The 25,812-nt window shown below is 46.2% G+C and overlaps 1 protein-coding gene across 5 annotated transcripts in view; it reads right to left on the bottom strand.

Annotated features, from left to right (window-relative positions):
- SGSM2 (small G protein signaling modulator 2) overlaps window positions 1–25,812 on the bottom strand; it is a 174,155-nt gene that overhangs the window by 6,005 nt on the left and 142,338 nt on the right. For all 5 annotated transcript variants that reach the window (XM_060259242.1, XM_060259244.1, XM_060259243.1 and 2 more), the window contains one exon: window positions 5,520–5,629. In XM_060259242.1, coding sequence (XP_060115225.1) covers window positions 5,520–5,629 — 110 coding nt within the window. The remainder of the gene's footprint in view (window positions 1–5,519; window positions 5,630–25,812) is intronic.

The following is a 25,812-nucleotide window of genomic DNA, read 5'->3' as shown; positions in this document are numbered from 1 at the left end:
ACCAGACCGCAGCAGCGCAAATGTCCTCCATCGGAACGCCCTTACAGAAGGCTGTTGAGGTTGCGACCGCTCTGGTGCTCATTTTGACGTGGGGATCTGGACCGTTTGAAGTAATTGGGCCTCCAAGGTCTTTGTTTGGAGATGGATTGTGGCTGGGTGACTCCTAGCCGCTTAGCTCGTTTTCTGCTATCGTCAACGTTGGAGAGAATGTCATCCGTAGTAGCATTAAACAGTCCCAGACCATCAAACGGCAAGTCCTCAATTTTGAATTTGATGTCCGGCTGCAGAGAAGAAGACCTGAGCCAGGCGTGCCTGCGCAGGGCAATGGCCGAAGCTAATGTCTTGGAGGAGCATTGGGCTGCATGACGGGTAGTATTTATCTGCTGCTTGCTCACTCTAGAAAGTTCTTGCAGGGCCTGATTGGCTTGCTTTTGGGCAGCTTCCGGAAGGGCCGTGACCAAAGAGCTGAGTTGTGTTGCAAGGTTGTAGGCGTAAGCTGAAAAATATGCCATGTAATTATGTATCTTGGTAGTAGCAGTAGTGAGGGAGTAAATCTTTCTCCCAATGGTATCTAGTTTTTTACCCTCTTTCTCGGGGGGAACAGGGTGCCTGGTTTGTTTGGATTTTGAGGAAGAGTGGACGATCATAGAGTTGGGAGCTGGGTGACTGAAGAGGAACTTGGACTCTGGCGCATGCACCTTGTATAGCGCCTCAACTCTCTTGGACGTCGGCGGAACAGAGGCTGGCTTGTCCCAGGCTTCCTTTAGAGTTTCCAAATGGACTGGGAGCATAGGGAAAGATGATCCCTTGGGAGGTCCGCATGAACAAGGTCATAGACCACGTCAGAGACTCTTGGGATGTCTGATGTTAATTTCACATTAAGAGATGTAGCCATGTTGGAAAGAAGGTCAAGGTATGACTTAGGGCCCTCGGATGGAGAGAGGTCTGCCGGCTTGGCTATGTCAGAATCCGGAGAGTGGAGGTTTGAAGCTGAGGAATTGGATGATACAGATTGTTCAGCCTCCGAGTCGTCCATGGTGTCAACCTCTGGAGTTTTTCTGAGCTGCTCAGGTGCAGGAGGCTCAAGTGCAGGCGGTTGTGTCGGATTGATAGGGGACGGCAGTTTAGGCCTGGGGTCACTGAACTGATGAGGAGACCGGTCTCGGTACCGAGGGCGGTCGCGCTCGCGGGAGTAATAAGGCCTCTCTCGGGGTCTGGAGTCTTCACGGGACCGATAGTGTTCTCGGGTGCGATGTCTGTAGGAGCCGGATGAGGGCGATCTATAGTATCTGTGGTATCTGCGAGGAGATGGTGATCTAGACCTCGAAGGAGAATAATAGTAATAATGGTCCCTGCGTCGACTTCGGGATCTATCATCTCGGGGTCGAGAGGTTCCTCGTTAACAACGGTGAAGTGATCGGTTGTAGCGTAGGGAGCTCACGGAAGCGGTCCTCGAGAGGAATCAGGCGCTGGCTCCTGGTCGAAGTCGGGGACTCGGTACCTAAGATTTGGTCTGGTGGTGACTCGTGCACCGATGGTGATCTAGAACTGATGCGCACAATCTCCAAAGGCGTGATGGCCGGAGTCGAAGTGGATATCGAAGCCGGGGTAGTCCGTGTCGAGGCAGCAGCAGTCATGGCGGACCGAGGTGTAGGAGGCCTAATTATGACGACGGGTTCGAGAGGAAGTCGAATTGCGGCGTCGGGTTAGAGAGTCTTATGAGCAAGTTTTTGCTTCTTGGGAGACTTCGGATTCAACCGGCTGAGTCGTTCCCTTTAGAAGTAGGGAAGACGGCGATGACTGCGAGGCTGCGGCTTGCGCCATTCCCGGGCGGAGAGACGACTCTAGCAAATGGCTTCTGAGTCTTGCTGCGTGGTTTTTCCTCGCCTGCTTGCCGAACTGGCTACAGTGCACACAAGAGTCTGTTCGGTGAGCTTCCCCGAGGCAGAACAGGCAAAGAGAGTGCCTGTCCGTAGATGGTAGCTTCGCCGAACAGCGAACGCACCTCTTAAAGGTAATTTTTTCTTTTTCCTTCCCTTCCATCCGCCCGGAAAGAGGGGGGGGGGGAAGAGGGGGTCGAAAAAACGAAGTAAAGAGAAAGATTTTTTTTTTTTTTACGATACCAGAATGAAGAGAAGAGGAATCGGTGAAGAACGTAGATTAGAAACGGGAACGTAGATCAAGGAAAGGACTGCAATGAAGAGGGAGATCAGCGAGATAGGTGTTTTCCGGATGGCGGTAAAGAAGAAACTGAGTGGGCTGGCCGCCTCCCCCTCGTCTGGGCATGCGCAGTCGCTGCCCCCTCCCCGGGACGAGGGGAAAGGCGCGCCAAAAATAACGCTTAAGGATTGCTTTGAATTCTCCGAGATGGGCTCGATCCTGCGGATTACCCATATGTGGGACTGCACAGAGACCACGATGAAGATCTTAAAATTATGCTGGGTCATGGTCAGAAATACTTAAGGAGAAGAGAATTCAAGAGAGTGGGAATTTCTTAAAAGTGAGATATTGAAGGCACAATCTCAGACGATTCCTAGGAGAAGGAAAATGGGAGGAGATTAAAGAAGCCAAAATGGCTCCATAAACAGCTTTCCAAAGACCTGAGAAATAAAAAAGACTCATTTAGGAAATGGAAGGAAGGTCTTATAATCAAGGATGAATATAAACAATGCTTGCAGAGAAGGAAAGCTAAAGCTCAGCATGAATTTAGGCTAGCCAGAGATGTTAAAACAACAAAAAAAGGGTTCATAAGAACACAAGAGAAACCATGTTGGATCAGGCCAATGGCCCATCCAGTCCAACACTCTGTGTCACACAGTGGCCAATATATGTGTGTGTGTACATGGTTGTTCTTCTCTTATGTTCAAAGTAAGAAAAAGAGCAAGGACATGGTAGGCCTCTTGCAGGGACAGGAAAGCAAAATTGTAACAGGTGAGAGAGGGCAGAACTGCTCAACTTCTACTTTTCCTCAGTCTTCTCCTGTGAGGGAAACGGTGCTCAATGTGGCAAAAATGATGAAGGAAGGGAGTTGCAACCTAGGATCAACATTTTTTTATTTTTTTTAATATATTATTTATATCCCGCCCTTCCCACCAAGGTGGCTCAGGGCTTACAACAGGTAAATCGAACATAAAATTTTAAGTTAGATATTTAAGATATTTAAACATTTAAAACATTCAAAACATTTAAAACATTAAAACATTAAGCATTGCGGCAGTATGCATAGCAAGAATCTGATAGAGCTAAATTTAATTTCCTATGTCAGTTAGATGTAAGCTAGCCGGAAGAGGGTTGTCTTACAGGCCCTGTGGAACTGAGTAAGGTCCCACAAGGCCCTCACCTCCTCCGGCAGCTGGTTCCACCATGTAGGGGCCATAACAGAGAAGGCCCTGTCCCTAGTAGATTTTAGGCGGGCTTCTTTTGGCCCAGGGATAACGAGAAGATTTTGGGTTCCTGATCTCAGTACTCTCTGGGGAACATGTGGGGAGAGACTGAGATCTTCAGGTAGGCAGGTCCTAGGCCATATAGGGCTTTAAAGGTAATGACCAGCACCTTGTACCGGACTCGGTATATTATTGGCAGCCAGTGGGTAGTACATCAGTACATCAACACCTGGTTTCTTTAAATGAAACTAAGTTCTCAGGGCCTGCATCCAACGGTACTGAAAGAACTTGTGAGCCTCTGGCCATTATTTTTGACACTTCTTGGTGCCAGAAGGCTGCAGGTGGGCAAATGTTGTCCCGTCTTCAAGATGGGGGAAAAGGAGGATCCGGGTAGCTGCCAACCTGTCACCTTGACACCTATATCTGGAAAAGTTTTAGAACTTATCATCAAACAGTAAGTCCTTGAGTATCTAGAAAAGATGGCTGTGATTATTAAGTTTCTCAAGAATAAGTCATGTCAGACTAACCTTATTCATTTTTGAGAAAATTACTGCCTTGCTGGATCAGGGGGATGCTGTAGACATAGTTTATTTTTATTTCAGTAAGGCTTTTAATAAGGTTCCACATCATATTCTTGTTGACAAGTTGGTAAAATGTGGTTTAGATCCTGTTGCTGTTAGGAGGATCTGTAACTGGTTGACAGATCGCACCCAAGGAGTGCTTGTGAATGGTTCCTCATCCTTTTGGAGAGGAGTGACAAGTGGAATGCCTCAAGGATCTGTCCTGGGACCTGTTTTGTTCAACATCTTTATAAATGATTTTGATGAAGGATTAGAGGGAATGCTTGTTAAATTTGCAGATTATACTAAATTGGAAGGAATACTAAATCGGAATACATTAAAATTAGTGGGAGATGGGTTCAGTATACGTAATGGGATAAACAGCCAATATCTCTTTGAGTATGTCAATACAGCTATGTATGTACTGAGTATGTCAATAGCTGCATTGACATACTCAAACAGAGATACTGGCGGTTTATCCCATTGCATATCTCCCACTAATTTTAATGTATTTTTCTCCTAATGGCAAACTATATGTATGTTACAAGTTAAAAGGTAAATTAGTTGGACGGGAAATCTTCTGAGATATAAATACCTTTCTTTTGACCCAGGCTTAATACAATATATATAGTCATTAACAGACATTCTCACATTTTAACGTATTACTGTTTTATTGCTTTTGCATGCTCATCCTACTCAGATCAAAGGTTTGCTCAATTTGTTAATTTTACTATTCTGTCATTGAATCTTAAATTTGCATCGTAAAACACTGCCCACCAGATAATTTTACTATATTGTGATTGCATCTTAAATTTGTACCAGTTTGCATTCTGAGCCACTGACTACCAGCTATGTGTGGCTTTGCTCACTGTGCCGGATTCCTCGTCTGATGAAGTGCGCTTAGAGAGCACAAGAAAGCTTCCGTTCTGAATAAAACTAAGTTGGTCTTAAAGGTGCAACTTGACTCCTATTTTGTCCTATAGAAGAGTTGTTTCCTCTGGCCCCAGAACCAACAGGTTGAAATTAAATCAAAAGTTTCCAGCTCAACATTAGAAAGAGCTTCCTGACAGAGCAGTTCCTCATTGGGAGGTGGGGGGCTCTCCTTCTTTGGTGGTTTTCAAGCAGAAGCCAAATAGCCCTCTGACAGCAATGCTGATTTTATGAACTTGGGCAGATCATGGGAAGGAGGACAGGGGGAGGTCCTTCTTTGTAGCAGGAACTCCTTTGCATATTAGGCCGCACCTCCTGATGTAGCCAGTCCTCCTGGAGCTTACAGTAGGCCCTGTAAGAAGAGCCCTGTAAGCTCTTGAAGGATTGGCTACATCAGGGGTGTGTGGGCAAATATGCAAAGGAGTTCCTGGTACAAAAAAAGCCCTGCTTGTGAATTTCTTGCATTGTGTAGAGGGTTGGACTGGATGACCCTGGAGATTCTTTTCTACTCTATGATTCTATAAATAAATAAGAAAAGGAACAGAGATTTTGGAAGATTTGTTAGAGGTCATAGAGAGAGATGAGCACAGAGCTTGTCTGCTCAATATTTTCATTCTACTACCTGCCAACTGTTTGCAGGACTCACCTGAATCAGTGACCGCATGTTTGCAAAATGGGTGTCCATGGCACCCCCATTGGGGAAATTTTGGCTCATTCTTTTCATCAGGTGAGTGAAGCAGCTGTAGGCCAATTCATCTGAAAGCAACCCAAGACAGACAGATGTGAACATACAACTTAAGGGGCCATCAAGCAGTAATGAAAATGTCATGTTTTAAAATCTGTTTTTTAGACAATTAATTTGGATATTAAAAGAAATAGGAGCTGTAATAAAACTAGAAAATAAGGGTCTTTTTTAGATGACTTACAATGTAATCTAGAAAAGTTCTCCCACACAGTGAAGAAAACAACCTGTCATGGTTGTTCATTGAGTATCTTCTGTGCAGGCACTCCGGGGGATTGTGCATGAGCAGGCCTGCCTTCAGTAGGTAATTACAGCTTCTTACATTCAGCAGGGGCACTGGGTAGCACCAGAAGCAGGTTTGTCCCACCCAGCAGGACCACATGCTCCCATGTGGCAGCGCCCCCACACTCAGTACCTCAGCACTGAGAAAATCAGGAGTGTGCCTGCACAGAAGATACGTGATGAACAACAGTTACAGGTAAGCACAACCCTGCTTTCATCATTGATCTTTTGTGTAGTCTCACAAAACTGGAGAACTGCCTTGCCCAGTTGTGTTTCTTGTTCGGCCTGGAAGTCCACCTCATAGTGCCATAGTGGACCACATGGCAGTACAGCACATCTCTACCAATGGCACTTCACTTCAGAAAAATGTAGATGTCATCAGAGTGCTAGTTTTTTTATTTATATTTTAAAAACTTTTAACAATTTTCAACCAGAACAACCAATATAGATTACAACATTTAGATCTGTATATTTGTTACATATACGGTTATCTAAACTAAAAGATACATTCAACAAATTATAGTTAAATACTGATAATTGTTTTGAATAATATCATTTTGAACTAAATATTCTAGTACCAGGAACCATACTGCTACTACTTTTGATTCATAATTCTAAAGGGATAAATTAGAGCAAGAATAGGCCATTTTGGAAAGGATAAAGTAATCCCATCATTTAAGTAACCAGTGCTGCATAGTGGGTGGTTTTTTGTCTTACCATTTTGTGGCAATGACATTTTTTGTGATTGATAATAAAATTGTGACTAATTTGCATGTAGAACTTTCTATGTTTAATTGTGTCCAGTTTTCCAATAGAATTACTTCAGGTGTATTAGGTAGAGTTACATTTGTTCTATCCTTTATTTTCACTATGATTTGTTTCCAGTACTCTTGGATTGATGGGCATTGCCACCAACAGTGAATAAAATTAGAATCAGATCCACATTGCTTTTTACAACCTGGGGAATATTATCAATCAGAGACATAGTTGTGGGAGGTAGACACTACCTGGTCATGAGTTTTATAGTTTGCAGTTTAACAATGAAGATTTTTAGAAGAAAGACTAGGTGACGTCCAGACTTATTCCTGTCAAGTCTGCTGCATTTTGGTCAACCTGTTTTCTAACTCTGGTTCAGAAGTAAGGAATTCTGGGTAGCTCACACTGAACACCGAATGCTGCTAGCTAACTCTCCTTCCCCCCTCCTAGCTATGCCTTTGTTATGTAGCCTGCTTTGAAATGCTGATATGTGAACAAGATAGTGGAACCTTCTCAGGCCGGGTGTCTGTGGGAGTGTGAAGCGCCAAGGCCTTGGCTTGGGAACGAGGGAGTAACATCCTAGTGCGAAAATATACTGCATAGAGTGCCCCGCCCGTAGGAATCCTTTGATCTATACCTTAAATGCTTGGTTAATGTCTATGTACCCCAGTCCTTCAATCTCTATCATGGTCTTCAGTTCTGCTTTCAATAAACTAGCAACTTTGTTTCAACCAAAGACTCATTATTGAATCCAGCCGACTTGACATTTTGAAGGACTCCTATCTTGGAGTCCTTCAAAACTCTCCAGCAACTTGAAAAGGCGATGACTGATCAGACTCCGGACAACGGAGAACTCCCAACCAGAGCGGAGGGGGCCGAGACACCCTGGCACATCCATACTGCCAGAAGGACCGCGGCCTCTCCCCCCCAGTTTCAACTGGTGGTTACTCCCCGGCAATACCAACCAAGGACCTCCACCACGCTGATGGATTAGGCACCGATCTGCCAGGAGGCGATCATGACACGCCACACCAAGCGGGTTCAACTGGCCGAGGCCGCGGCTACCAACCCGGGCGAGTCGGGCGAAGGAGTCGAGGCAACCATGACCCAAGCCCCCGGCAGCGGAGGCAAAAGCGCGGAGTGTGGGGCGGAGGACGGAGGGCAGAAACCCAAGGACCCGCACGATGAGGACTATGAGATGTTTCGGTCGATGGTCCGCCGTGAGGTCGACGGAGCGGTAAAGGACCTCAAAGACCAGATGCAAACCCTGACCACGCAGCTGGGGAGAGCGTTGGGGGTGACCGGGGCTCGTCAGCAACAGCCAGGACCGGCGGGGCCTCGGGGCCGCCCAAGCCAACCGCCACCCGTCACCCCCGCGGCTCCCCAAGCGCCGGCGGCACCCCAAGCGCCGGCAGCACCCACCCCAGTCAGGCAACAAGACTTGGGGGGGGGCGGGAGCTGGATGCCACTTTCGACGGGGAGCCGGAGGAAGTGAACTACTTCGCAATCCAAGCGAATAGCTACATGTACTATTTGGGAGACCTATTCCCAGACGAGATGAGCCGAGTTGATTACCTGGGGTCGAAGCTGCGGGGCGCGGCTAAGAAATGGTACGTGAGCCTGTGTGAGACCAACAGCCCGATCCTGCACTTCGTAAACACGTTCGTACGAGCCCTACTGACCCAATACGAGGACCCCCTGCAGGAAGCCCGAGCGCTATCAGCACTGCGGAACATGAAGCAGGGGGCCCGATCCATCCGGGAGTACGCTGCAGATTTCCAGGCTAACGCTGCCAGGGCCCGGAACTGGAACGAAGTAATGAAGATCGAGCACTTCATTAACGGGCTGAACCCTAGCATTCTGGATCGGGCGCTCACCCAAGCCAGCCCAGACACGCTAGTGGGATGGATCCAGCTGGCGGGAGAGGTGGAAACCAACCTGAAGCGAGTGGCAATGCTGCGCCAAGCCCTGGCGGCGGGCAAAGGAGCACCCAAGACCACCCCCGGGAAGGTCGAGCCTCCCAAAGCCAAGAAGCCGCCGCCGGCTTCTCCGGCGGGGCCCCGCCGTTGCTTCCGGTGCGGCGACCCAAACCACCTCGCCTCCAACTGCCCTCAGCCTCCTGCAGGAACCACCCCGGCGCCGGGGTCAACCAGGCAGAGCACCCCGGGACCCAAGAAGCCCCCTGGCCACCCTAAGGTTGCGGTGAAAAGCAGCGCGTTGATGGTACAGGAGGAGCTGCAGGAGGAAGAAGTCCGTCTGTCCGCAGAATTGGCCGACCTCGCGTGGGAAGAGGAGCCGGCGGGAAACGACTCCGACCTGCTCTGAACAGTGCCAGCCAGCAGGTCGATCAGGAAAAGGCACCACTGACGGTGAGAGCCACGGGAATACTGTACTTTGTGATGGTAAAATTGTTGAACCCAAAACTGAGACGGTTCCTACAAATCCGAGCCCTCATAGACTCGGGGTGCAACCGAGAACTATCTCCCCCAAGGTGGTGGGGGCCCTGGGGCTAGAGCGCTCGCAGCTACCCCACCCCATGCTGTTTGAACAGATGGACGAGTCAGTGATGGGGGGGGGAGCCCTGTACACAGGAAACAGAGCCATACCCTTTAGGGATTGAGAACCATTGGGACCAGGAGACTTTTGTCATTGCCCCGGCCTGCGGCTATCCAGTAGTGTTGGGAGTGGGGTGGCTGGAAAGGCACGAGCCCCTCATTCGTTGGAAGGCGCAGACCATTAGGTTCCCCGACCCAGATTGCAGCGGGCACTTATGGAACACGGCGTGCGGGCTGCGGGCGCCCGCCGCCCGAGAGAGGGCGTGCATCCTGGTAGAGGAGGTGCACCATGTCCCGAGCGCTTATCGCGACCTGATGGAAGTGTTTAGCGAGCGGGAGGCCAATCAACTACCCCCCCATCAGAACACGGACTGTGCCATAGAACTGATCCCCGGGGAAAGCCTACCACGGGCCAGACTCTACCAGATGGGGTGGTCCGAGAAAAAGGAACTGCGCAAATTCTTAGACTTGAACCTGGAGAGGGGCTTCATTAGACCCGCAACGGCCCCCCATGCGGCCCCGGTTTTGTTTAGAAAGAAGAAGGATGGGACGCTTAGACTTTGCACTGATTTTCGCGGGATAAACGCGATTTCGATGTCCAACGCCTACCCCATCCCCCTCATCAAAGACTTGACAATTCCCAAATCTGAATCAGATCAATTTATGTTCAAGTCTACATACCATCGTTTTTGGTATACCATTTGTTTCCCCTCATCTTTCTGTTCTACATTGTTTTAAAATAAAGTTTCAAATTGGGTAAAAGTTGTCAAGCATGGTAAAATTCCATTGATAATTGATTGTTTTAGAGTCCTGCCTAACTTGGTCTGTGAAGTATCATGGAGGATCCAACTTTGGTAGCTTGTTATTCTTTCCTTTCCCCCGTCTTGCTTTATGGCTTATAATTAGAAGTAGTGAGAACTGAAACCAAGTAATCAGCACCTTCCCATACATTCCTGTAAGGAAGTACGAGACATCTGGGGAAAGCAAGGATGTAGTCCTGATAACACAATGGGAACGTAGACATTTATGATAGTTTATGTGTGAATGCTACCCCACAACCCCATCCCTTGGAATCCCTTTGAAGTAGGCCTTAAAAGTATTGTATCAATGTATTGTCAGCATTACTCTCAAGAACCTGTTACCAAAGTATCGGTCTATCAATAAACGTAGTCTTTGAATTAACTTTGACTCGTCATTGAACCCGCATGCTTGACATTTTGAGAGTAATCTACAAGAAGTTTAACCGCCCTGGCAACTTTATAACCGAATGGCTGAAAAGATTCCAGTAAGCAGTGAACTTCCTGAACCTGAGGAAGGGGCAAGAGCACCAACTCCACCGTGGCACGTGCTGGACTCCCGGAGACTCGCTGGACCGAGTTCCCCTCTCCACATCCAACAGCTATTGGTCACCCCACGGCAGTGGCAGCCACGTATTTCCACCACCACGATGGACGAGGCCCCGGTACACTGAGAAGCCATTCTAACCAGGCACATGCGCCGGGTGAAGATGGCCAACGAAATGGGTGAGAACCCCGGACCTGGAGAGGAAGAGGGCGCAGCGGTCGCGCTAGTGACCGGTGCGGAAGCCGACCCCCTCTGGGCGTGGGGCTTGAGAACCCCAAAGCACCGGGCCCAAGAGAGGAGGAAGACGAGATGGCTCGTGAATTCTGAGCGATGATCCGAAAGGAGGTCGAAGAGGTCGCCAAGGGATTGCGGGACGAGATGCAGGCGATGACCACCATGATGGCCGGAGACTTCAGCAGGCAAATCGACCAAATCCTAGGAGCGACCGGCCCGAGGAGAGTCCCGCAACTGCCCGCGGCTAGACCCCCGGCAGCGCCGCTGCAACCGCAACCGGCAGCGCCCCCGGCTCCTCGAGAAGGGGGATGCGGGAGAGAGCTGGACGTCACCATTGACGGGGATCCAGAGGAGGTGGAGTATTTCACGATCCAGGCGAATAATTACATGCACTACTGGGGGAACACCTTCCCTGATGAATTCAGTCGTGTGGACTATCTGGGGTCGAAATTGAAGGGAGCTGCCAAAAGGTGGTATGTGAGCCTGTATGAAGCAATGAGCCCGGAGCTGGACTTTGTAGCCACTTTCCTACAAGCTCTGCTGGCCCAGTACAAGGACCCGTTGCAGGAGACCCGCACCCTGGCCGCCCTGAGGGACATGCAACAGGGCTCCAAGATGATTTGGGAATACGCGGCTGAGTTCCGTACCAACGCGGCCAAGGTGAGGGGGTGGAGTGAATTGATGAAGATTGAGCACTTCACCCGCGGGCTGAACGCGAGCATCTTGGATCGAGCCCTGCAGCAGGCCAGACCAACCACCCTGGTGGGATGGATCCAGCTGGCGGGAGAGGTGAACATGAAGAGAATGGCCATGCAATGCCAACATCAGAGCAGTAAGTCGAGTCATGACCCGAAATCCAGAGGGAAGGCGGAGGCGAAGAAACCCCAGAGAGGGGGAGCCAACTGGAAGGCCACGGGGACCCACAAATGCTTCAGGTGTGGGGATCCGAACCACCTGGCCAGCAGCTGTCCAAACCCCCCTCGACCACCATCAAGCGCCTCTAAGATGAGCACTCCGACTCCAAAGAAGCAGGCTGCCCGCCCTAAGGAAGCGGCGAAGAACAGCGCGGCTGCGAGCTCGATGGCGGACGATGACACCATCATCACCGATGAGCTGAGTGAGATGTCCTGGGCCAATGAGCCATCGGGAAATGAGGACGACCTGCTCTAAACCAGCCAGCAGTTGTGTTTTTTTTAAATAGTTAAGGGTACCTTTAATATTTGTTTCTTTAAAGTAAATAACACTGGCGGGGGTCAAGTAATGGGGGGAGGGGTGGGGGAAAAGTAAGATATGGGGTAGAAATCTTTTTTCTTTAAGTCTTTATAAGTTGTAGATATAGTTTTGCTACCATATGTTACTAATAAAATTGTTTATCACAAAAAGAGAGAGTAACGGGGTCGCTATATTTTGTACCAGTAATTTTGCTAAACAGCAAACTCAAGAGGTTCGTGCAAAGCCCTGATTGACTCGGGCTGCACCAGAGACATAATCACCCCTAAACTGGTGGACGCATTGGGGCTTTCCATGATGGCTTTGCCGCACCCCATACAGTTTGAACAGATGGATGGGTCAGTGATGAGGGGGGAGCCCTGCGTGTTAGAGACTCAGTTAGTGCCAGTGGGCATCAAAGACACCTGGGACCAGGAGGCCTTCGTAATTGCCCCCTCCTCCTCCTATGATGTGGCTTTGGGAGTAGGTTGGTTGGCCAAGCATGAGCCAGACATTCGGTGGGGGGACCAGACAATAGAATTCAATGACCCGAGATGTAAAGCCCATCATTGGACTAAGGAATGGGGTCCCAGTCCACCGCCCCGAAATGAGAAGGTCTGCTTGACAATGGAGGAGGTCTAGGCGATCTCCAAAGCTTATAGAGACTTGAGGGTGGTGTTCAGCGAACAGGGGGCTGATGAGCTATCACCCCATAGGGACACGGACTGCGCCATTGAACTGATCCCGGGGCAGACCCTACCTAAGGCCAAACTGTATTCGATGGGGTGGGCGGAAAAGGTGGAACTGCAGAAATCCCTAGATAAGAACTTGAAACGAGGTTTCATCCGATCCGCCACAGCCCCCAACGCAGCCCCAGTCCTTTTTAGAAAAAAGAAGGATGGCTCACTCAGACTTTGTACTGATTTTCGGGCGATTAATGGGATCTCCACCTCCAATGCCTACCCAATCCCCCTCATCAAGGACTTGCTCAGCATGGTGTTGGAGGGGAAGGTGTTCACCAAGCTGGACTTGAGGGATGCATATTTTAGAGTGCGGATCAAAGAGGGGGATGAATGGAAAACGGCGTTCAATACACCCATGGGACAGTTTGAGTATCTAGTAATGCCATTTGGGTTGCAAGGGGCACCGGGTGTGTTCATGAACTTTATCAATGAAGTGTTGAGAGAATATTTGTTCAAGGGGGTGGTGGTGTACCTGGATGACATAATTATCTATTCAAAGGTAGAAGTATAGCTCACCCCATAAGGAATATATTAAATGTAATATGCCATAACCAGGGGAAGAAACTAGGATTACTTAAATTAGATGTATACAAAGCATTTGATACACTGTCCCATGAATTTTTGTGGTCCATAATGTCGACATATGGAATAGGCCAGCCATTTATAAATACAATTCAGGAAATTTACAGAGAAGGTACAACAGTTGTAAGAGTGAACAATGAACATACAGAACAATTTCCAATTTTAAGGGGAGTAAGGCAAGGCCTTACTCTTCTACACTTTCACCAGCCTTATTTATAATGGCGAGGGAACAACTGGCTGAAAGAATTAGGAATTCAGGTAGGATAGAAGGATGCAGGATGGGCAAGGAGGAGATGAAAATTAATTTATTTGCAGATGGTATAAATGATTATAACAAATCCCCAAGAGGGTATTAAGGAAACAAAAATTATACTAGATGATTTCGAGGCAATATCAGGATTAAGAATTAATATGGGGAAATCAGAAATAATGTATTACAATGTGAACTTGAAGAAAAGGAAAGAAATTAATAGGTTAACCAAAATAGGATTGGGAGTCAAGAAATTTAAATATTTGGGAATAGAAATTTATAAAAATGTTAATAAGATAGTGGAAAAAAATTATAAAAAGGTATGGGAAAAGATAAGAGATATGAAGGGAGGAGGAAGACCATGAGTATAACTGCTAAAGTAAATAGTGCTAAAATGTTTTGGATACCAAAATTATTATATTTATTTCAAACAATACCATTAAAAATGGACAAACAAAAAATGAGTATCTGGAACACAAAAATATGAGAATTGATTTTTGGTACCAAGAAATTTAGAATTGCAAAAAAGGTACTATATAATCATAACTCTGAACTAGGATGGGGAGTACCAGATATAATAAATTATGAAGCTTTTAAACTTAAAGCATTATTAGAAATAGAAAGAGAGGGGAATCAGAAATGGGTTAGATTTGAAAATGAAGCTAACAAAGGGGTAGGGAAATTTGGTATTTTTACAAATATACGGGGTAGAGGTCTTAAATTGGATACAGGACCAAGGAAAAGTACATTAATGATCTGGAAAAAGTGGCAGCCAAAATGGTTAAAAAAAATATCTAGATGGGCGCCTTTGGAAACCTTGGAAGAGGAAGGCATAGACTATAGATGGGGGGAACTACTTAAACAAAAAGGATATAGTAGAATAAAGGACTTGCTATCTGCAAATATTTTAAAACCATTTCAAGCTCTTGGGGAAGCAGTAGGTCCAAAATACTGGTTAAAAGCTGCAGGCTTATACACAAAAAATAAAAAAAATAATTGAAAATAGTGACATGAACACAGAAGAACCTATAGAAGAGATTTATAAATTAATGGAAAAAACTAAAAAAGGATTGGTAAGTGTAATTTATAAGAAAATGACCTCAGATAAAGAAGGAATAATAGCCCACCTTCAAAGAAAATGGAGTACAGAATTTCAAATAACAGAGCAAAAAGCTAAAAAATTAATGGAAGGAATTAAGGGAATAAAAATACATATGTTTAGGGAGATGGAGCTAAAATTTTATACCAAATTGTCAAGTCTGTATGTAACTCTGGCTCAGTCAGAGAGCATTCTGGGTAGAGCCAAAGTATATTCAATTGCTGCTAGCTTGTACCTTCCCTACCCCTCCCTTCCTGTAGTGAGTGTCCTTGCTTTGAAATGGAAAGATGTGAAAGTCTTATCTGTGCCTTCTCAGGCCTGGCTCTCAGAAGGGAGTCAGGAGCCTGCTACGATCAAGGCCACGCAAGCCTGAGGACGAATTGGTAACATCAATGAGTGAATGTGCCCTGCATAATCCTCCCCCCTTAGGAATCCCTTTGGTGTCCCATATATGCAATGCGGGAGGGCGGGATATAAATAAAATTATCTAATCTATCTAATCTAATCAATAAGCTCAAACGATTGTTCACTAATGAACCAGTTTTAAACCACCCTAATGAGCTGAAGCCCTTCATTGTGCAATGTGCGAGCAGATCCAGGCGCTGCAGGGGGCCGGAGCACCGGGCAGAGGAGCACCGGCAGGGCCGCCCGCAGGAGTGCCGGATCAGCCAGCGGCGCCGCCCAGAGGGGGGGAAGGCCCGGCTGGGCCGCTGGCGGGACCCCCCGATGGACAGCCAGGGGCGCCGCCGGGGACTCCACAGAATGTCATAAACAGTGTTTGGTAATATATTTCTTGTTTCTATGTCTACCCATTCTGGAGATTGACGGGCAGTAGCAGCTCTGAGAATTACTGAGAGGTTTGTGGCTTTATAATAGGTTTTTAGGGTTCCACCTTGCTCTGTTTTTCTTATAATGGTGCAGAAATTCTGTGTTTTTTGAAAGATCACAAAAATTTGTTAAGGTCTCTTTGCCATTTTTGAAGGTATTGTTAGAGATATAGATAGGAAGTGTTCTAAATAAAAACAGTTATTTGGGCAACGGATAGCTTTTTATTAAATTAAGCCTATCTGTCAGCAAAGGATTCATTGAAGCATCCAAAATGATCAGACTTGTCTTTGTTCAAAACTAAGTTTCATTTATTGATTACAACAATGTTGCTCTCTGCACATGTTCATTGAAACTGATAACGAGTAACTGGAATCGTTGGTATTTATGAACATACATCAAATACTACGGCTACAAACTACTTCTCATAATAAATCTACATTCGTCCCTGCACGTGTTACTTTCACACGCCGGTAATCTTTTCCCTCAGGCATAGTTACATCCTCCCTCCTGTTGGTGTCCTTGCTCTCGCCCAGGAGGCACCAGAGCGGTCAGCCTGGTATTTTACACTTCAAAGGCCAGGCTGCTCTTTGGAGTTTTGGAAACCCTCTTCCCAGCCCTCCTTTTAGTGCAGGGCCCAATCATTAATAACTAGCATTTTGTTAAGCATTAGGGTTAGTAAGCATGGATTAAACATTATTAATAAGCATAGTTGACTTCAATGAAGCATTGCCTGACATAATCATTCCACATCAGTAATTTTGCGTTCCAGATTTTTATGTTTGATTTCGTGATGAGTCTTTTGAAAATTATACTGAAATAAATCCTTACAGCTTTTTGGAATGTATATTCCCAAATAACACCATGAATTTGACTAAATTAGGCTATACTTTCCTGTATTCCTTTGAGGTCTTTATTGGGTTCCGTTGTGTAAGTAATATTATCAGCATATAAAGCAATAGAATACCTGAGATAAGATTATTTTTCTGAATGCTCTTCACAAAACAATAAAGGGAACAAGGGGTAGCATCCCTGTCTTGTCCCTCTCTTTAAATAAATTGTTTCTGATACTGCATTATTTACTTTAATTTTTGCTGTTGAGGTTAAATATAATGCATTAATTGCTTTGAAATTTCCCCTAAATCCCATTAAGTTGATGATTGATTTTAGATAATTGATATCTAAACTATCAAAAGCTCTTTGTTATTTTCACAGTATTTTATAAGGTCTAATTGTTTTTCATATATTGGCTATAATATTTTGTTGAGGCAAAAATCCTGATTGAGTTACATGTATGTAATGAGGAAGGACCAGTTTGAGTCTGTTAGCCAAAATATTTGCAAAGATTTGGCATCCATATTGAGAAGTGCTATGGGGCGATTTAGGTTGGGTTTGCAATTTAAGAAGAAAGTTGGGTAGGATCTTTCTGAGGTTTTGGAATTAGAAGGATTTCTGATTGTGACCATGATGCTGGTAAGAAACCTGTTTTTAAGATATTATTGCTTAAATTTTCTAGATGATCTACAATGTCTAAAAACAAAAAAACCCTAAAAAATTCTGGAGGAAGGCCATCACTGCCTACAGCTGTGTTATTTTTTAGTTGATTTATCGCTTTTTGGTTATAGGGTCTTCCATTGGTTTTTTGTGGGATGGGGAAATTGGTTTTATCAAGTCATGTTGCATCATATTTTTTTTGATTAAGTATCTATATTTTGTTTTCTATAAAGTTCTGAGTAATACTGCCTTTCAAGTATTGTGGTAACTATTTTATTATTCCTATTACAGAGAGCATAAATTTGTCTGGCTGAACGTTGCTCTTTAACCCTCCAAGACAAGATTTTTAAAGATTTTGATTATTTTATCCAATTTCATTGTTTCACATAAAGCAGATCTTTTTGAATTTTTTTTGACAATTCTAACACTCTCCATTCTGCAAGTAAATCTCTATAAACAGTCCTACTACCAGATTGTTTATGAAGTTTCTCTAATTCACAGATCCTATTTTTAAGGGGTATAATTTGTTTTTGTTTTCTTTTTTTAAGGCTGATGTAATTCAGATCAGTTGCCCACGCAAAACTGCTTTCCAGGCATCCCAGTTGTTCTGGTGTGTTGTGTCAGATGCCTTGTTTTCTTTAAAATAAAGAGCTATATTTTGTTTCATTTGTTCTACAATGTTTTGCTGTAATAAAATTTATTTATTCAAAGCCCATTTTGTCTCTACTGGGCTTTTTTTGTGCAAATCTCCATATTTTACAAGAGGTAGGAGAATGGTCTGACCATAATTTCATTTCAATATCAGTGTCAGCGATCCAATTAGTAAATGAATAAGAAGTTAATAATTAATCAATGTGTGTATGCGTGTGTTGAACCTAGGTGAGAAATAAGTATAATTTTTCTCATGGGTTCATAATTCACCATATGTCACACAATCCGTATTTTCTAATTAAATGATGTATTCAGGCCCGGCTCTGGGGTGCATAGCGCCCCAGGCAGACCAACAGCCCACCGGCCCCCCTGCAGCGCTTACAGGAGCAATGTGATCCTCCTGCTTCGGCGCTTCCTGCTGTTTGCTATTAAGAGAATGGGCACAAAAGTGCAGAAGCAGGAGGATCGCGTCACTCCTCTGCGCGCACACACACACCCCGCGGTGCTTACAGGAACGACGCGATCCTCCTGCTTCCATGCTTCAGGAGTCATTCTCTTAATAGCGAGCAGCAGGAAGGGGCTTTGAAGCCATGAGGATCGTGTCACGGGAGGTGGCCTCTGGGAAGCACACAGGGAGGAGGAGGGGGGGGAAGGGCCAGGCGGCTGGAGGAAGAAGACTGCAGGAAAGGGGCAGACTACTGAGGAAGAAAAGGGCCAGGGGGATGGAGAAAGAGGACGGCAGGCAATGGGGGGGAAGGGGCGGGTGGGCTACTGAGAAGGGCCAGGCGGGTGGAGGAAGAGGGTGGCGGGCAAGCTACTGGGGGCGGGAAGGGAAGATCAGTGGCGGCGGCAGCAGTGACAGGGAAGGGGGGAAGTGTGGCAGAAGGTAAGGGAGTAGGCTGGTGATAGCGGGGGGAGGCAAACTACGCGGTTGTCTTGGACAGGAGGAGCCCAATTTGGTGCCCCTGTCCTTTCCGGTGCCCTAGGCAACCGCCTAGTTTGCCCAGTGGAAGAGCCAGCCCTGGTTGTACTTCAGACTCTGGTTTAAATGAAGGTTTGCATTTGGAGTTTTTTTATTTTAGTTGAAAATTTAGAACATAGTCGAAATCTCTGCCAATTAAAACCTCTCCTTATTGAAAGAGCCTTAATGTTTCTAATATTCAGCTAATAGATTTCATTTTATTATTGTTTGGAGAATAAACTGATGCCAAAGTAATTAATTTCCCATCTAATTTTAATTTCTGCATCGCTGAGTTCCACTTGTAGGTCAAATCTTAAAGTCTTTACCATGAGTATTGCTGTCCCATGGGCTTTTGATGATCTAGGGGATGTGTATTGTGAGCTGTACCAGTTAGAGCTTAAAAGGGAAGTATTTTTAATGTGTGTCTCTTGCAGGAATAGGGCAGCCCAATCATGGGTACTGCTGCGTAGCCCCGCCCGAGCATAGGACTAACATAGGCAACACTCGGCTGCTTTCAAATGGGAGAAGTTATGCCAAACAGGGAGGGGGAGCGCAGGCAGACAAGTGAGAGAGAAGCTGTCACCATGGTGATCCCACCCATGTGTGCACCATTGGCCCGCTGCCAAGGCGGGGGTGGGAGGAGGGATGGGGACGCACAGGACTACAGGATTGGCCAGTCCATTGCATGTGACCGGAAGGAGAGGTGGAATGCCTGCTCCTGAGAGGCTGTCAACCCCCTCGTGCCCTTCCACTGTCAGAGACTCGTGCCAATGGCAGGCAGACGGGCAAAGGCATGCACTTCCCGGCCAGCCACAAACAAACAGAAAGCACAAAGTGCAGGAGTCTGTTTCCAAAGACACAACTCGGAATGTGTGTATGGAAATGTGCAAACAGAGTCACAGCCTGCCACCAAGTCCCACAGGCAGCCTTTCCCCAACACATACTCAGCGACCCTCCATGTTGCCCTGACTCCCCCTGCTGCATGCATGGAACACACCCCAGGGGCTGCAGAACTCAGAGTGTGAGGCATCGGCCATGCATCCACTCCATTAGCCCCATGGAGTTAGACAGCCGTCATGCCGGCCAAACTGAGGTGCAGCACCTGGCCCAACCCCCCCTCCCATGGGATGCATGGGGCAAAGCCCCCCCCCCCCCCGGTCCAGTCTCACAGCAGCTCATAGTTTCCCCCCACGCCGCTCCCCAAGAAACAAGCGAGCACACCCATGGAGACACTCCCTCAGGGAGAGGCTTGGTGGGGGGGAGGAAAGGAGCAGAGCGGAGCAAAGCATAAGCCAAGCAGAAGAGACAAAACAGTTGCACATCTTAGGTTTTATTGTGCTGCAATCAAGTAGAACAGGATCCCATATAGAAGTTGGAAAGCCTTGCAGGGCAGGCTGCACTCAGAGGGGTGGCAAGAACAACTGGCTGAATGGAGCGGGAGGGTGGGTTTGTATCACCACACAAGGAAGCCGTTTTGTTGAATCCGCACCTGCAAAACAGAGAAAGAGACCCATTGCACTTGTGGTGGAATGCCATGCCACTGGCAGCCAGGTCCTGACAGGGGCAGCAGAGTGTGTGGCGGGGGAGAAAACACACAACCCCACAGCACACAATGGAACCAGCCACCGCACACCCACCTGTCCTGGGTTAAAGTGTTCCTGGCTTTCTTGTAATCTGACAGCCACAGCAGCTGCAGCATGGGAATGTATCAAAGCCAGGGACTCTCTTAAAGGGACTGTTGCTGACCTGCCTCCCCACAGGCAATGGGGTGGGAACAAGGCAAAGGGCAGATGGGGGAGGTCCTCCGACAGCATGCAGGGGCTGGGGCAACCACCACATGCCTGAGCGCACTGCCAGGTTTCAGTGCCAGAGATGTGGGCAATCTGCCCAGCCTCGAGCGAGGGAAGGGGGGGAATGCGAGGATGCACAGTCACACTTACCTGTCCATGTGCAAACAGTCCGGAGGGGAGATACCTGTTGGGGCTTGGAAAGAAGAGAGCTTAGCCACGGAGAAGAGACTTCGCTCTCCTCCTCACAAGTCAAATAGCTCACACTGTACTGTCTACGTGCCTTCTCTGTGCAGCTCCCTCCACTGAAGTGTTCCCAGCCTCACACTAAGTCCACATGGCAGGGAGCTCTGTGGCAGAATCCTGTGCTGTGCGCCGTACCCTACCTGAAGAGTTTTGCAAGGCTGGGGCGGAAGCCTTTCTAGGAGATTGGGAGCAGCGATTGGGTGTTGGGGAGGGGGCTCACCCAGCCCAGTGCGTGAGGGGACTGGTGAGGCCATTACATGGCTCTTTAAGGAGTTTGCAATCTTTTGCAGCGGTGGACTTTGTTTTCTGTTGCAACAAATGTCTATGGAATATGCCAGCATTTTCACTGTAACTTTGCACCTCTTGTGGTGGGCGTTCCCAGGCTGGAAGGTCTTTGGGAACCAGCTACTGCAGGCCACACCCCTCGGATTGCCCCCTCCTGCACTAGTGTGGCTTCCTCTGCGCTAGTTGTGCTGCAGGCAGGGCGGAGCTCTGCTCCACCAGCAGCCATGAGCGGCTGTACACTGAGGCGCCAGACGATGGGTGCAAGTCCCGTTTGCGGCGATGGGGAGTTAGAATGGCACAACTCACACTTACGACGACGTAGTGGTTGGTTCACTCCCAAAGGACTTTCAGGGCCCCCCCCTTAGGATTGTGAGTTTGGTTTGTCTTTTAAAATTTGGCCTGTAATTTGTTTTCTTTGGATTTTGTTATTCAAACATTCCACGACCATGTTTTGTACATTCTATGTTTCTGTTTTAGTGTAACCCTAAAATGAAAATCAAAGAAGAGGGGAAAACCAAAGGTCTTACCCTGACCATACAAATTGTGTTAAATTGTTAATCTAGTATCCCCTAGAGAATTAATTAAAAACTCAGGATCATTAGTAATTAATTGATAAATCACTGGGTAATCATTTTACCGACCTTGGAAGGATGGAAGGCTGAGTCAACCTTGGGCCAGCTACCTGAATCCAGCTTCCGCCGGAATCGAACTCAGGTCGTGAGCAGAGAGTTCTGACCACAGTACTGCTGCTTTACCACTCTGCACCACGGGGCAGTCTTCAACTCTTAGGAGGGCAAGAGAAGAGGGTAAACCCTTCTCTGAGCACCAGAGAGTATAGTGTGTCCGCTTGCTACCACAGGACTTCCTGGTGCAGGGTTTATGGGAGTTCAGCAAAACCTCCATGACCACCTGAGAAAAACCTAGGTTGGAACCCCAATTCTCCAAGCTGTAAACTGAAGGCACTTCAGGTTATGGTGCAGTATGTGACCAGTGCTGATGAAGGGATGCAAGGAAATGTATTTACCTGGGTCAAAAGGGGGCAATCAAAATCATCTTGGTTTTTAAATGATCTTGATTAACAGAGAAAGGGTGAGTAAGTATAGAACAGGTCCCCCTCATCCAGTCTAGTTGGAATGCATTGCCCTGTGAGCTGGGGCCCCTGTCAGCACATAAAAAGAACCTCCCTGCTTTGGCATTGTGTTGGGTTGCAAATAAGTCCATGCCCAGGGCACCCCACTGAGAGAACACTGGTTCAAGATAAATCGGGTTTCGCAACTATTCATGCAATGTCTGCTTCCACATTCAGCTTCCCTGGATGGATGCACTGAGGTCTGGCACTGTCTGCTACATTCAGGATGCTTCTCGACAGAGGTCTTTGGCCCCCGTTCCACCATGCTTATTCTTGTAGAACATGGCAACAGGTCTGTTTGAAGGAGAATAGAACAATTCTGGAGAGTATCTGTGAAACTGCTAAGGGAATTAAGCACTGCCCTTGTGTTCCAGTAAATTAATGACATTTTCTCTCTTGGTGACTACATTCCCTTGACTAAGGACGTTCACAATAAGGCCCCCAGCCCAAAAGCAAGGCATCGGTAGTTAGTGTTGTGCCACAGAAATCCAGAACCAAATGGCCTCAAGCAGAAGCTAGCCAAGGGCAATACCACAGTAGCTGAGGCCATGACACCCAGAAACTGAAGAATGTTCTGGACTCATTGAAAAAGATTTACCACAAAAAGATGCCCTAAGGTGGAGATGGCTTGCACCCTTTCAGTAGGTAGAAAGCCCCTACCTCTGATGGAGTCCAGTACGGAGCCTATGAACTTGACTCTCTGGGATGGGATTAACCTGGATTTCTCCCCATAGCCATAAACCAACAGACCAGTTTGGTGTAGTGGTTAAGTGCACAAATTCTAATCTGGGAGAACCAGGTTTGATTCCCCACTTCTCCCATACACCTGCCAGTGTGACCTTGGGTCAGTCACAGTTCTTGAAAGAGGTGCTCTCTCAGCCCCATCTCCATCACAGGGTATCTGTTGTGGGGAGGGGAAGGGAAAGGAGATTGTAAACCACTCTGAGTGAAGAATGGGGTATAAATCCAATCTCCTCTCTCTCTCCTTCATACCCTTCAGCTTCAGGCATAAATTCAAGGTCAAGTAGTGTTTTTGCAGCTCTTCACTAGAGTCCACCACCACTAACCTGTAGCCCAGGTAAAGATATATATTATGTTCCAAAAGGTGGAGGTGAGCTACAACCAAAGCTACACACTTAAGGAATAAAACCCTTGGGGTGATGTCTAGGCTGTGTACTGAAACATGGAGCGTCCACACGTAAAACGAAGGAGCTTATGATGTTCCTTATGTACAGAAATGTGGAAATAATTAGCAAACTGTAGCTCAATGACTATGAACCAAGAACCAAACTTTAATAAAAGCAAAACCAAAGAAACAGACACCATGTGAAAGTTTTAGACCTCGTAAGAACATATTTAAAAGCCCCGTGGCACAGAGTGTTAAAGCTCTGCTCACAACCTGAGTTCGATCCCAGTGGAAACGGGGTTCAGGTAGCCGGCTCCAGGTTGACTCAGCCTTCCATCCTTCCAAGGTCAGTCAAATGAGTACCCAGTTGCTGGGGGGAAAGTGTAGATGACTGTGGGGAAGGCAATGGCAAACCGTCCCGTAAAAAGTCTGCCGTGAAAATGTTGTGAAAGCGTCACCCCAGAGTCGGAAATGACTGGTGCCTGCACAGGGGACCTTTCCTTTTCCTTTCCTTCAAGAACAAACTTCAGATCTAGGATGGGTCTGTCCCCCATCTCCTCCTGCACCAAGAACATTGTAGAGTGAAAACCCCCTGAAGCCCCCTCATGAATGGCCCCCTCCTCAAGGAGTGTATTCATGGTTAATAATCCTAGACCAGGATGGGGGTGGAGGAGCGCCCCGGAATTCTTAACTGACACCACAGAGCAACAATGGGGAGAACCCCTGCCTCATAAAATTGGGAAAGCCTTTCCCTGAAGCTGGCTATCCCTAGTCGGGGTTGGGGCAGATCCTTAGCGGGAGCCAGTTGGTTTGTAGATTGGGCCTTGTTGGATTCCTTGTTTCTGGTATTATTATTGTGATTATTAAAATGTATAGACCAAAGGGCTCAGGGCAGTGCACAACACATGAAAATAATCAAAATAATTTAATTTGAGTTTACAATAAAATCAACAGGACTTAACAATGGCATATAAGTGGCTGAAGGATAGTTGGTGGGGAGTGTTTGGGGAGACCAGTATTTAATAGCGTTCATAGTTCTGTTTAAAGTTTCATTGTATTTTTATCATAGTGTCTTAAGTCTTACAATAACTTTGTGATCGAGATCTGATGCTGTTACACATGGTATATTAGTTTGCCTGTAATTATCTTTAATTCACTAACCTGAGTTGGTAAAAGGCACAGGTTTTATTATATGTGGCTTTCTAGGCATTTTAGCCTTGACTCGATCAGCTTTGTTTGGCCTTTCATTATAAACTTTCTATACATTCGGCTCTGTTATTCTGTTTATAAATTTTATTTTTGCTGGGTTGATAGTGTTAAATATAAGCATTTTTGGCAGAGAGGGAGAATGGAGAACTTCAGTTTTTTTTAATTAGCTCCATTTGGTAGTTGTTGCTAGTTGTGTGGTGTCTTCAGTAACGAAGACTTCCGCTTCAAATTTATCCTTTTAAGTAAATAGTTGTTGTTTTCCCAAGTTTGGGTTAACAGAGTTGGAGGGTGAGTTAGTGGCTAGTGTCTGTTAATGCTAGACCACTGGTGTTGGTTATGGTTTTTTGTTTGTGTTACGGGCAGCATAACTGTATTGAATTATTATGGATTTAGTTGGAAGTTTTTTAAAGCCTTCGATCTGAAATCTGTCCTCATACCTTTGAAATTTGATCTACAGGATTCGCCTCTAGCTATCCTGGTGGCACCTGGGTTCAAAGCTATGAATTGCAATAATTTTGATAACCTTGGTTATTTCCTCTTTCAATTATGGCAGAGTGCCACTTGAAATTTCTATCTCTAAACTGTAATGGGCTAAATAATTTAATTAAGAAAAAACGGGTTGCCTCTGCCATCTCTCATCAGAAACCAGATATAGTTTTTTTTGCAAGAAACTCACCTTAAGGGTAACCAGCCCAAGGTCTTCCAGTCAAAAATTTTTGCTCATCAATTTCAAGCTTACGGGTCCTCCAAAGCAAGAGGTGTGGCCATCTTAATAGGTAAATCAGTCCAATTCACTTTTGAAAATTCCTCAATTGACCCTAGGGGTCGGTATATTTTTATCAATGGGGTCTTTAATGGTAGCCCTTATACTCTGGCATCGGTGTATGCTCCAAATGATGGACAAATTGCATTTATTAAAGATACGTTGTCACAACTTCAAACTTTTCATAAAGGGCCCATTATTTTGGGAGGAGATCTCAACTATGTTGTCAATCCTTCTTTAGATAGATCTCAAAAAAGCCTGCTACCTCTATCTGCCAATAAATGGTCTCAATCAAAAGATTCGAATGGCCAAAATGATTTAGCTCAAATCTTTCAATCCTATAATCTGTCAGACATTTGGAGAAGCAGGCATCCAAAAGAAAGAGACTATACCTTCTTTTCTTCTCGTCATCAAACTTATTCCAGAATAGATTTTCTTTTAGTTTCGGATTCTATTTCTAACCTTTTTTTTAAAGTAGACATTGGCCCAATGATTTGGTCTGATCATGCATGGTTGGAAGGTTATATGTCAGGAATCACTGAAAGATCTTTTTCTTTTAATTGGAGATTGGATAGTAAACTTCTGTCTATGAAATCGGTTACAGATTCCATTGAAAAAGACATTAAAGAATTTTTTCAATTCAATACTGAGTGTGGAGTACCTCAGC

This window comes from Heteronotia binoei, chromosome 18 (genome assembly GCF_032191835.1).
Source record: "Heteronotia binoei isolate CCM8104 ecotype False Entrance Well chromosome 18, APGP_CSIRO_Hbin_v1, whole genome shotgun sequence".
Taxonomy (NCBI): domain Eukaryota; kingdom Metazoa; phylum Chordata; class Lepidosauria; order Squamata; family Gekkonidae; genus Heteronotia; species Heteronotia binoei.
This window is presented reverse-complemented; position numbering and strand designations above follow the sequence as displayed.